At 38.6% G+C, this 13,079-nt stretch overlaps 1 protein-coding gene across 1 annotated transcript in view; it reads right to left on the reverse strand.

The window, feature by feature from the left end:
- Nucleotides 1-13,079, reverse strand: part of COG5 (component of oligomeric golgi complex 5) — a 186,545-nt gene that overhangs the window by 52,971 nt on the left and 120,495 nt on the right. Inside the window, exons 8-10 of the mRNA XM_065658674.1 lie at nucleotides 9,696-9,861; nucleotides 8,528-8,640; nucleotides 8,356-8,433 (exon numbers count right to left, since the gene is read on the reverse strand). Coding sequence (XP_065514746.1) covers nucleotides 8,356-8,433; nucleotides 8,528-8,640; nucleotides 9,696-9,861 — 357 coding nt within the window. The remainder of the gene's footprint in view (nucleotides 1-8,355; nucleotides 8,434-8,527; nucleotides 8,641-9,695; nucleotides 9,862-13,079) is intronic.

Here is a 13,079-nt window from a genome sequence, read left to right on the forward strand (position 1 = left end):
ACAATAGAGGGGTTTTTAGATAGAACATTTAAGAATGTGTGATAATACTGCATAATGACAGTGTCAGGAGACATGTGGACAGTGCCAGTCCATCCTGGTCTCTGTCCCAGCTCAAAAAAGCAAAGTCGAACACAGGCTTGTTCATTCCAGGTGAACACAAACTAGCAAACTGTATGTTAAGATAAGGTTCTCTTAAGTAAATGTTTCTGTTGTAAACTAATAAAATTGAGTCTTTTTCCAATAATACAAGCATAGTAAGTGTGAAAATGCAATATTCTAATGGCCAAGTTTAACACTTTTGCTAGTCTAGGACAGAAAAGATCTACATTTCACAGATGACAAATTCAAAGCAGCTGACTGGCCTTTTAGGCAGAGATTTTAAGCTGCAAGCTGAGGTTGGAAGGGAACTCTGGAGGTCACCTGGTCCAACCCCCTGTTCAAGCAGAGTCACCTAGACCAGGCTGCCCAGAACTGTGTCCAGGTGGCTTTTGTACACCTCCAAGGATGGAGACCCCACAACCTCCCTGGGCAACCTGTGCCAGTGCTCGGTCACCCTCACACTGAAATAGTGTTTCCTGGTGTTCAGAGGGAACCTCGTGTTTCAGTTTGTGCCCATGGCCTCTGGTCCTGTCGCTGGGCACTGCTGAGAAGAGCCGGGCTCCAGCTTCTCTGCACCCTCCCTTCAGGTATTTATGTATATTGATGAGATCCTCCTGAGCCACCTTCTCTCCAGGCTGAACAGTCCCAGCTCTCTCAGGTCTTCCCCAGAGGAAAGACACTCCAGTCTTTTCATCTTTGTGGCCCTTTCTTGGACTCTCTCCAGTGTGTCCACATCTCTCCTGTACTGGGGAGCGCAGAACTCAACACAGTACTCCATGTGTGATCTCACCAGTGGTGTATAAAGGGAAGAATTACCTCTTCAGTCTGCTGGCAACACTTTGCTCAACGCAGCCCAGGACACTATTTGTCTTCTTTGCCTCAAGAGCACATTGCTGGTTTATGTTCAACTTGGTGGCCAACAGGACCCACAGGTCTTTTTCTGCCAAGCTGCTTTCCAGCTGGGTGGCTCCCAGCAGGTACTGGTGCCTGGGGTTGTTCCTCCCCAAGTGCAGGACTTCGCACTTCTCCTTGTTGAAGTTCATGAGGTTCCTGTCAGACCATTTCTCCAGGCTGCTGAGGTCCTTCTGGATGGCAGCACAACCCTCTGGGCACTCCTCCCCTTTTTATGTCACCCACACACTTGCTGACGACACACTCTGCCCCATCATCTATACCATTACTGAAAGTGTTAAACAGGACTGGACCCTGTTTTGATCCCTGGGGTACATCACCAGTTCTTGGCCCTCAGAGGCACTGATCACCACCCCCAGGGCCTGGCCATTCAGCTGGACCATTCGTGAGCAACCTTGTGTTCATAAAAAACTGAGTTTCAGAACTCCAAAACCAGGGCTGTTTTAGCACACAGCGCAACTGAGAGAGACTGCAGATACAATCATCTTCTACGTAATGACTGGTGGCAAGGAAAGGACTAAGTATTCTTTTGTTGGGATGGAATGAACAGGGGGGAAAAAACACACTTGGATATTACTCTTTTTTTGTCAGTAGTCTTTATATCTTTAGTGCATTGTATTATAGCATGTATGCAGACTTGTTAATAGCATGAAACAACATTATTACTCAACTGCATAGATTCAAAATGTAGATTAATGTTGCCTGTTTACAGGATTACAAGATTATCTTTGATGAAAAATCTACAGGCTGACAGAATCCACATGCTAAAACCCTTCCCTGTTTACTCACATGAAAGTGACTTGATTTCACAGTTCAAAAAGTATAACCCACTTTCACTAATAGCTACTAGTAAGTTAATAAACCACCAAACAATAGTTGGCTGAGTACCAGTACCATAAGGGCAAAGATATTTGAAGATCTGTAGTCACTGTTACTCTACAATAATACTAATGCTGCAGCTTGGAAAACTGAGTTAAAGTCTCCTCAAACATAAAACCAGAACAGCTTCCCTCATTTTTACAAAACATACCAAATTACTAATTGACTTTGCTATTACTGAACTGAAATCTCTTAAGCTTTGCTCTTAATAAAACTATTTAGTATCTAACATTAAATTTGAATTCAACGAATGAGAATGAAAGCACCCCCTTATTCAGTATTAGACAAGAATGCAAGAAGATGCTGAAAAGACATATATTTATTTTTACAAATGTCTCTATTTCCTCCACACTGTAAATTTAGAACTTAATGAGTATAATTTCCCATCTGTGAATTATCATATTTGTGTGTGTCTAAAATAGCTATTCTAACATTCAAATAACAAATCTGACCCAGTGATTCTAAACTGGCTCTCACTTCATGACAATCACTTCCAACTTATTTTTCCCTGTAGAAATTTTGATACTTTGAGTAGAATGTGAAAAACATCTTTATTGTGAAGCCTCTTTGAAATGTAAAACAATATAGTGAATATTAGCATGCAGCTAGTTGCTGCAGGCTCCTGAAATCAGGCTTTGCATACTAATACATACAGCGTTTTCTATCTGTAATCAAAGGCTCCACCAGAAAGAAATACGGGACTCGAGAAGGTTGCTCTAAAAACAGAAGACATTTAAAGGACAGCCTAAATATTTTCCACCAATAAAGCAACAATGCCAATGATTTAACAATTTTGTATGGCAAGATCTTATGGGACAGAAATAAGGAAATCTATTTGCACTATTTCTATAGCAACATAACTGCCAAATGTTAGACTGGGAACAAAAAGCCATCATCCTCAGTAGTGCAACTAATCAGTAAAGAAACAGAGAAATTCTGAACGTGTTTTCAATAAACCTTTTCTATCTTCTCAAAGTAGCTGAGATTAAATTTTTAAAAAGAACAGCGCATTTAAATTTCTAATGTTGTCTACATTATACATTGCAGGTGAACAGATGTCAAGAAATGACACCATGATTTTAAAAATGACCTTGATTTTTTTGTTTTACTGCAGGGCATAGAATTTCATTACACTGAGTTGATCAGTTTATACCCAAGGTGTAATAGTTTCTAGATTTCCAGAAGTAGTGCAACATTTTAAAAAGGTCTATTTATGCAGCTTACGAAAGAAACAAAAACTGTTTGGTTTTTTTTTTTCCAAAAATACAACCTTCTTAACTAGAAAATAAAGTTAAGACTGTGCATTTTCCCTATTAGAATTCTTACATGATTCCTCAGAAAACCTAATTTGTAAGGAACAAAAATATTTAGGTCTTAAACAGTGTCCTATATCTTCAAAACTACTTAAAACATTAATTAATCCCCCCATATTCCTGTAAGATATGCATCAACTGCAAGTAAATGAACTTAGTGTTTCCAAAAGCCAGTAACTACCCAAGGGACCTGACAGTTTTCTTCTACCAGAGAACGGATTTAGTATGTACAGCAGCAATTGGAACTATGCTTTTTTCACCTTGACTACTCCACACCTCATCCGAGGATGAAACGGTGGTTCGTTACCACGTCCGCTCAGTGCAATCAATCAGGTAAGACTGACAAGAACAATGATAAAAGGCGGCACTTCTGGTAAATGCATTTCTTATCGCGTAGCAAGCTGACTGAAAACCAACTGACTTAATTTTCCATCATCACTGAACCGCAATTTGCACAAACCCACCAAACCAGAAGTGACAAAGAAGAAAGGTCATTACAACCTTCTAACCCACACAACCTCCACACCATCCCTTTTATTTATGGCTGCACATTTCTGCCAGAGAAATTGAATTAAAGTTCTAGAAAAACAAAGTGTCATTAGGAAAACATTGCACAAGCTCTGACCTTCCTATTTAAATTAGAACCAAATTACTTTTAGCATGGCTGTCTGGACACACTGGTCCATCCAAAACTAGAATTAGAACCTTTAACTCGTAAGACCTTTTTGGGTTTTTTTTAAGAGAGGCCTAAAAAATATTGCAACTGAATTCAGAGCAACAATTTGTAGGTTTGAAAGAAAGAGCATCTTCAGTATTTTGGGGATCAAAAACTTGCTCATTCACCTGTGATTAGATCTCCACAAAATACCTTGTTATTGCTTAAGTAATAAACAGAAACCACAGTAGAGATGATATGCAAGTAATCCAATTCTGCTACTGGAAAATAAATCATACACTTGAAATATTAGGTGAAAACCAGATTATTTTCAGAACTCGCATAAGGCACTAATTAGATTATTTTTCATTTTTTTCCACTTGGGATTATTTTTTAATTGGGTCAACTGAATGTGAATATGTGATGTTAGACGTGAATAATTTCAAAGCAGCAACATTTTTAAACAAGTTTGGATGGGGAGGAGAAATAAGAAGGTGAAACGTAAGTGCACTTGGGGCAATAAACACTTACACTTTCCATTTATTTTCTTAATCTTATGTAATGATGAGGACATTTCCTTCTGTACCGTTAACACCTCATATTGCCAGTGTTGACAACTCGGGAAAATAGCCTGCTTACTCACCACACGTTCATCAGGAGAAGCAATGTTAAGAGCCCTCCGCCAAGTACATAATAACACTCCCTACAACCCTCAGCTCACTTTTTTACCCAGAGGCTTACGTAAACGCCAGGGTTTGCCGTGTACCCTCGCTGCTGGCAAGTGGGACACCAGCAGATCACAGGTGAACAAGGGCAGATCTGCCCTTTCCCAGGCACTAAGTGGCTCTGCCCAGAGGAGAGACCCCAGTCCACCCTTTCTATCGGCCACCCCAAAACCCCCCTACAAAACAATTCGCTGCTTTTAAAGCTGCTTCTCACTTTGCAGAACTGTTCCCTGATGCCTCTGTAGGAGTGAAGGACTCAAAATAGATCAAGATCAGAGATTGCTTTCAACTCTTTTACGAGGGGCTTAGAGGGATTTTTATCTCTAATTAGGAAGCTGGCTGTCACAGGATGATATCTTCTGCTGCGATTTACACTGAAGTCAGTTGTAGTTTAGGAATTACAACAGCTGAGGCAGGATTAGTCACTACACATGGAAAGAGAGAAGCAACAAAGCAGAATAAACTGGAGTAACCTATTAGCTCTCTGAAGGAGAATTAAGCAGTTGAAAGAAGTGATATAAATAATCAGTCACTAGGTGAACAAAAATATCAATTTTACATTATTTAAACCTCACCCTCAACATCATGAAAACAATAACCTCATCTTTTAAAAAAATTATAAAATCAAATCTCTGCTTGTTTTCCCCAAAACTAGAAATCAGAACTTAAATGTATTCTGAATTCTTTTAGGCTTGCTCCCCAACTAAAATCTAGTCATTAAAGGCCTTTTTTCTTAGATAAAAACAGAAAAATGTCCATTCAGTCTTAACATAAATGTATCTCTCCTTTAAATATCTTGTAGATCTTTTTTGGAAATTAAATCTGTAATTTTAATACTCACATATTAACAAGGAATCTATAGTTCATTATGAGAATTAAATGTAAGCGTTTTTACAATGTGCTATGAATGCATGATTTCTTTTCAAAATTGCATTCACTTCATATTGTGGCAAAGGAAAAACACAAAAACCTAGATCTGCAAAAGGAAGGAGTGGGGAAAAGTGCCATGTAAATTTAATCTCCAGATACCTCCATGATACTCATGTAAGCCTTGGTATGTCACTTAACCTCTTGGCCACATCTAATGCTAGAAAAATTTGGAGGTGAATTCTGTAACAGAAACCACAGCATAGAAAAGACGCAGGTGTTATCATTGCCCTGCAGCGGAACTCCAGTATATATAAATTTTACAAGTTCTGCGCCTCAGTTTCTGCATCTTTCAGATTTTTTTGTTTGACTGGGGGTTTTTTGTTTTTTTTTTAAAAAGATTTTTTGTGAATCCTCTTATTAATTAATTAGTGGCATTAAAACTACATTTTTGGATATGACATGATACAACACTATTAAGTATTATTACAGAAACAGGCAATCAGAAGGTCAGAAAGCACATGTTTGAGATCATAATACAAAATTAGAAAAAATGCAGGCTGAGCTATCTGTGAAGAGAAAGGCACAAAAAATCTTCAGTGGAAAAAAAGAGAATGATTTTTTTTTTTTTTTTTAAAAAAAAGGCAAGTAGCTTCCTTGCTATTAAAGGACTTGTGAGTTAAAAAGGCTGGGTCTCCTCCTCTCTTATGCTTCCTAGGATGATACTTGCACTGCAGTAATCAAAACAAGGAAGCAGATGGACAGGCGAAGTGGTACTGCAGCTGCTGGAGAAGACGACTATAATAATAATGTTGACATCAGTAACAGTAATTAGTGCACAGACTGTAGAGCGGATGATTCGTTTTTCTATCTTCTGGCGTGGGTATGCTGTCCTAGAGAACAGGTATAATGTTACCTTTAGTTTGTTCTGTTCATTTGCTCAGTTTTTTAATGAAATTGAATACAATAAAGAAAATCCAACTTTTCCCCCTCGCCAGAACACTTGCTGAGGAAAGCATGTTGTTTCAGTTTGGATTAATTTGAGGTGGAATCTTCATTAGTAAATGGCAAAATACCAATTTCTTACTTGTATCAATTTTTAATGTACACAACAATTCATACTTTCCCATGCAGCCATCTGTATGTACGCTCTCGAATTTCAGCAGCATCTAGTACTTGCCTGGTTTTGTCTAAACAACAGCTCTACTGTTTGGTGTGACTTCACCCATCTGCAGGCTGTACCTTTCTCACGGGACCCTAGAACACAGGGTGTAACTGTGAGAAGAGCCAAGCGAAACACTGCTACGCTGAACCACCTCAGGTAAGAAGAAGGTAAAGCATCAGTGCAATTGGCAGCACCGTATCATGCTCAGAGTTCTGGGAGCATCAGACAAGGATGTGCCACTGCTCCTCAGCTGCCTCACTGAGAACAACAGCTGTCCAGTTTGGTGTTATACTCCACCAAAACACCTGTTGAAGAGCAAACTAAGTGGAATAGAGATAACTATGGAGAAACAGATAGTTCTATTTTATTTGGGAAATACAATTTGCCACTTAGATGCAATCCTGCAGTATGAAGTCAAAGGCAAGGAAGAGTAATCAGACATACCATGGAACAAGCTTAGCATATGACAACCCAAAAGCCTTTTGATTTTCTAATGTACTTTTCCTTACTTTGCTCCTAGCTTCTACTGAGATTCATTTTCCCTGTTCATTTATTCTCCAGGATGATAAAAGTTTTCCTTTGGCTTCCCTCTGTTATCATCCGCAACAACTGGAAAAACTCCTACCCCTTCTCAAGTGCTGTTCTGCAGAAGGGAAGAGTGAAAGCAAGAAGCACGGGCGCAGGGTGGGAGCCACTCATTTATCTAAGTTCCCTTTCCATCCTAACTCTTCTGAGCCTCCCAGAGTTCCTCCTTCTGTCTCTAGGTTTCTCGCTTCTCCTTAAACATGTTGATCTACTCTAGGGCTCCACCAAGGCAGGAAAAGATATTTTTTGCCAGATCAAACTTTTTAATGAAGAAAATATTCTAAAAGTTTATAAACTCTTCGAGGTGTTTAGTGCTCAGTGTTTTATTTTGTTTTTCATGGCAGAGAAAGAGAAGCTTGAATGGCCTCATAGAAAAGTGACGTCCTGTGTAACATCTTTTGGAGATGGGCTTAACAGACAGATAAACTTAAATGCTGTATTTGACCTTCATTATTTGCTTTCACCATTGAGAAGACCACATTTGCATATGAAGAGTTTCCCCAACATATTTCAAAAATTAAATTCATGTCAATTAAAAATGCAGCCATATACTTGGAAAGGGACATGTCTGCAGAGCATAAACACATCTTTTGTTTTTGTTTCTTCTCATCTGCTAAGGCAGATGAGATAGCTTCAGTAATTCTGGTCCTAACATTGAGGGAGGCCATTAATCAAATTATTCCAAATATGAATAGAAAACAATGCAATTGAATGGAAATGAATAGGTATTCAAAAGAACAGCCATGATTATTTTTCAAGGAAGAAATGGCCAAGAAACAGAGAAAGAGATGGCTGAAAGTGTTAAATGAAGACACATTTTCCTATGCAAACTAACAGACTTAATTAATTACCCAAACCACATGGTATTTTATGGAATGACATTAATGATCAGTAATAAAACCTGACAGTAGTGCCTCATCAGCTTCCTTTAAAGAAAACAAAAGAAATTACTTAAAAATAACATGTTTATACCCTACAGATGTAACCCACAGGCCATAAATATAGCTTGCAACGTTAGTTTGACTTTCAACACTTTCCCATTAATTTAATTACAAAATTATTATGGAACTGTAAAATTGTAAACAAAAGCATTCCCTCACCACATTTTCCTTAAACAGAATTACTAAAACATATTCAGCTAGATTAAAACTTTACCTTAAGTATTTCCTCTATGAAGCAGACATGTGACACAGGGTCTCTTTTCTTTGTCAATACTTTCTGCAAATGCTGCACCTGTAAGAAAGGATTTATTGAGACAAAAAGTGACACCTAATATCTTATATGCAAAATTGGATGACTAGACAAAGAGGAAATCGCTGATGAATACCTGTCCACAAGCGGCACAGATCTGATCCATGAGTTTCTCCATGTTTGTCCAGAGGGCTGCTCGAAAAGCTGCTGTGTTCCCAGGTGTTGGCATAGCAGCTCTACCAGGGCCACCTACATGTTTTTTAAGAACACACAGCAGCTTTCACAGGTGAAAAATAAAACAGCAGAAACATAGACCTCTACGCCCTCCGAAATAAAAATATATTAAAAAAAAAAATCAAAGCAGCCTAAAATAGCTTCAAAACAGAGCTTTGTGAATGGCCTTGGTTGTGTCAACTAAACTCTGAAGTTCAGTGAGGTACTTCCATGTTCATCATTGTCACCCACTTTACCAAAGCAGACCTCCTCAGAACACCAAGGTCTATGCCAATGAGCGCTGCTGCAGGATGTAACAGTAAAGTGATATGGCAAAGGCAGTAGGTGTGAAAAATACAGGTATTACCAGCTCAGGACTTAAATGCATAGGCGAACTGCTGAAAAAAAGTGATATTTAAACTGAAGGGCATGCAGCTTCTAAACCACCATTTTCCTTGAGAGGGGCTGTATTTCTTTGTTATGCTGGTGATTATGGTTTAGACCTCCAGCTTGTTCCAAAGGCTTTTCTTTTAAATGTTCATATTGCCAAAGTTCAAATTTGCCTGCCCACCCAATTCATCAGGATTCTTCGGTATCTGAGCTAACATGTGGGAACTAAATGTTTAATACTGCAACATTCCTTCTTATTAAAGATGCTGGTTTGAAAAGATTTTCATCTGACAAAAGCACCACAATGTAGTTTCAGATTTGTTGCATTGCTTGCAAGTAATTTCCACCCATGATCCTCCCATCAACACAAAGAAAGCAGAATTTGGATTAATCTTTCCATGAGAAACTGTTAAGAAAATGCTGCAAAGTTGTAAGCTAATGAGGTCAATTTTCTGGGCAAGTCAGGATAAAGAGGAAGGGTGGGGAACAAAGGAAAACTTCTGAGCCCAATAACGACAGATCCAATTTTAGCTTTGTATTAGATGATTTCTGAGACATGCCTGCTCCCGTCTTCTAATGGTTAAAGCAAGCGGGGAAACATCCCTATAACAGGCTTGGATGTGAGAGTTTCTTCCATTTGAGAACACACTGCACTTCTGTCAAAAAAAAATCAGTTATTCTCTGTAAAACAAGTATCATACCTCTTGTAACCGTCTGAGATGGTTGGGTCAACACTTTGATATCCAAAGCATTTTTAATGTTCTCCTCCAGGCCTGTGCAGTATCCATCCACCACATTAGCGATGGTATCCTTCAAAGTCCCAAGGTTATGGAAAACCTGAAGAGCAGTTCCCACTTGAGTAGGATTCTAGAGAATGAAGTTTTAAAAAATAATTATTATCTTTAACTGTACTATAGGGTTTGTTATTCACGATGAGGCATCATTTTACTGGGCAAGTTCAGCCGTAAGTTCATTCTGCTAATTCATTTAATTTAACATTAACTAACTGGCATAATTGCTGCATAACAGAACAGAGGGTAAAGGAGAGGACTGATTTCCTTTGATTGCTTAGCAATGTTTTGCTTAGCTTACTTTGGCACTATCCTCTGAATAAGAAGAACATAAAAAAAATAACTGGAAGCAGTGTTGGCAATATCTAACCTGGGGTGGGTTACCGGTGATTGATGCAATAATTCCAAGGTTAGCTCCTGTACAGCCATATTCAGCTATGGTGTAGCTAGTAACACCATTTTAACATGTGGTATCTGTTACAATAGTGTCATTTAAGTGCGAAAAAGTTAGTTAAATGTGATATATGTTTAAAAAAAAATACTAACCAAGGACAAGCAAAGGCAAGCAGGTCATGCCCCTGCTACTGACTAGTACGGAATTTAAGCTTGCATTTCTGCATTTGTTTCTAATGCTGACAATAACTTTATCTTCCTCACAGCAGAATTAAGAGTGCAAAGCAACACAGTGATGAATTCCAAAGCCTGAAAACAAAAACCACAAACAAACAAAACGAAACACATACACAAATACAAAAACAAACAAAAACCACCCCAACCAAACAAACAGAAAAAAACAGAAAGTTTCTCTGTATTGTTCAGCTTTTCCAAAATATGGGAAAGCAAAAACTATCAAAAAACTGTTCAAGTCCATTATTTAAGAGACCTTTGATTAAGAGTAAATCTGATGATAATTCCATTGAGCAACAATAAACACTGGCATGGGTGCTATTTAGCAAGAGAAAAGCCTCAAATTATTGCCTTTGGAAACTAAGCACTGTCATCCATATACTGAACACTGCTTTTTTATTTGCATTCACAGGCAATTAGTGGAGGGGGCGACCAGTTGATCATACACACATTAGGGATGCAGTCTTTTGTCATTTTTCTTAGTGACTTCTGCCAGCAGTAAAGAACACGGTCTGGCAGAAACCCTGGCACCCAGACTGGACAGAAGCACCTGAGGCCACAGGGATGTCCCATGAGACACCCCCTGTGACTCCGGCGCTGAGACCTCACACCCTCGCACTCTTCCTGCTGGATGACAAGGGGCGACTGCAAGACCAGCACAACTGTCCTTCATCTTCCCCAGGTCACAGTGCTCTTAGCCAGACGTTTTTGACTCAAGGAAAGAGGGAGGGCTCATCTGCCCCTCGGCTGTGGGGAACGTGCACTGACACCGCCGCAGCGAAGCTACGATGCAGCTGCTGTGCTGAGGGTTCACTCGCTGGTTCATCCACCTCCTGCAACGTGTCCATTTGATGAACAAGGCACTCTCCTCACACCTTACATTTCAGAGGCCACAACACTATAACTGCACTTTCATGTCTCTCTTTCTAGGGTTTCTGTAAAGATGAGAACCATAGTTGAAGAAAAAAAAAAAAGCCAGATCCCACCTCCTTCCTCAACTCCAATGAGGAGATTCCAGGTTTAGTGGAAAGTGAAGGAATATTAGGCATTTTTTACGGTTTGCAGAGCTCATACTAACTCTACCAGTTTCTTTTTCCAAACAGTGTGGGAGTTAATGAGCATTCCCAGCATAGTATTATGGGTCTGGGACTTGTAGATTCAGGTTTTTGACAACTGGGTGTGCTGTAAAATTTCTAAGTATCTTGTGGGTGTGCTACCGGGGGTGGGAAAGTAAGCCATAAAGACTGGGAGTTTAATGGGATGTCAGAAAATGAAGAGTAGTATAATGCAAGGAGGGAATTTGGGGACAGAATGAACATGATAAAGTATAAATGGGAAGAGGACGGGGAACAGAATGAAAAGAAAGGAAGGAAGAAAGAGAATGGAAGGAAAGCAGAAGAGACATCTCATTTACCAGTCTTTCCTGTCGAAATAGTTCTACTTCTTATAGAATACTTACACAATTATAAAATCAGGTTGCAAGTCAGTAATATAAAATCAATACCTTACTACTACAGTAAGAGCACTCAACCTAGTTTCAGTCAGACTCTTGTAAACATTCATATATGAACTAACAAAAAACCAGAATGGCATCAAAATGGCATCAAAAGGTGAACAAGACACTGTCAGCCCTGAATAACCAATGGTCAGATACTTACTGTCCTGACAAACAGGCAGTATAGGCACAAATAATTTCAGGCAAAAGATGAATCTCAGAGCTCCCACGTCATAGTTTAGCAAACTAACTCTGCAGCTACTGGTCAAGAAGGACACAATTATGCGCTCCAAGAGAGCCCGAGCTATGTTTCAAAAGAACTGTTTTTAGCCAAAAGTTGTCAATTCATTCTGAAGTTAAGGAATAGTTTGAGAAGAGCCAAAACACATCATTACGCTATTCACTCAAAGTGTCTTTCAAATATAGTACCAAAGTTAAAATTAGAATAGAGCAAAGATTGTGCAGGTGGCCTATTTCTTATTTGCTTTAAATTGTGAACATAGCTACTGACAGAGGGCTTCTAGCTCATGTATTCATTTTGTATTGCAGGAATTAGAGATATATTAAAACTCTGAAAATGTACAATAAAATACCTTTTTTGTTTGTTTCACATATAGTATTTTTCTCTCCTCAAAACCAGTTTGTGTTTTATATGCCCCAGAGAGGCTATATAAAGTCCTTCGTTGGTTTACCACTAATCCTAAGAGAATTGCATTTTTAATGCACAGCTAGTTTCTAGGTTTAGACAGTATGTATTAAAAAATGGAGCATCTCTTGGGACAAAAATTATTATGTGGAAAGAAAATGTTGGAAAACAGGAAGAAAACAAATAATTATACTTCCAGGCTTGCATACAAAAATTTGACTGCTTATCATTAATACACACAGGATAAAAATCTGAGAATCAGTATTGCAGAATTTGCTACTACCAACAGACTTCATTTATAAGATATTTTTCCCCTAATATTTTCATTCTATTTGAGAAAGCTTAAAGCTAAACATTTCTGAAATTTAAAAGACTGACACAATTTTTATCAAATGGAATGAATGCATTCAAAGTAAACAAAAAGCAACTCACTACAGAAGTGATTTAAAATAGAAAATGGAATCACATCAGAGAATAATATTGAGAACATCTATCCAACAGAAACAATAGGGAAAATAATATAACT

Source organism: Caloenas nicobarica, chromosome 1 (assembly GCF_036013445.1).
Source record: "Caloenas nicobarica isolate bCalNic1 chromosome 1, bCalNic1.hap1, whole genome shotgun sequence".
In the NCBI taxonomy this organism is placed as follows: Eukaryota; Metazoa; Chordata; class Aves; order Columbiformes; family Columbidae; genus Caloenas; species Caloenas nicobarica.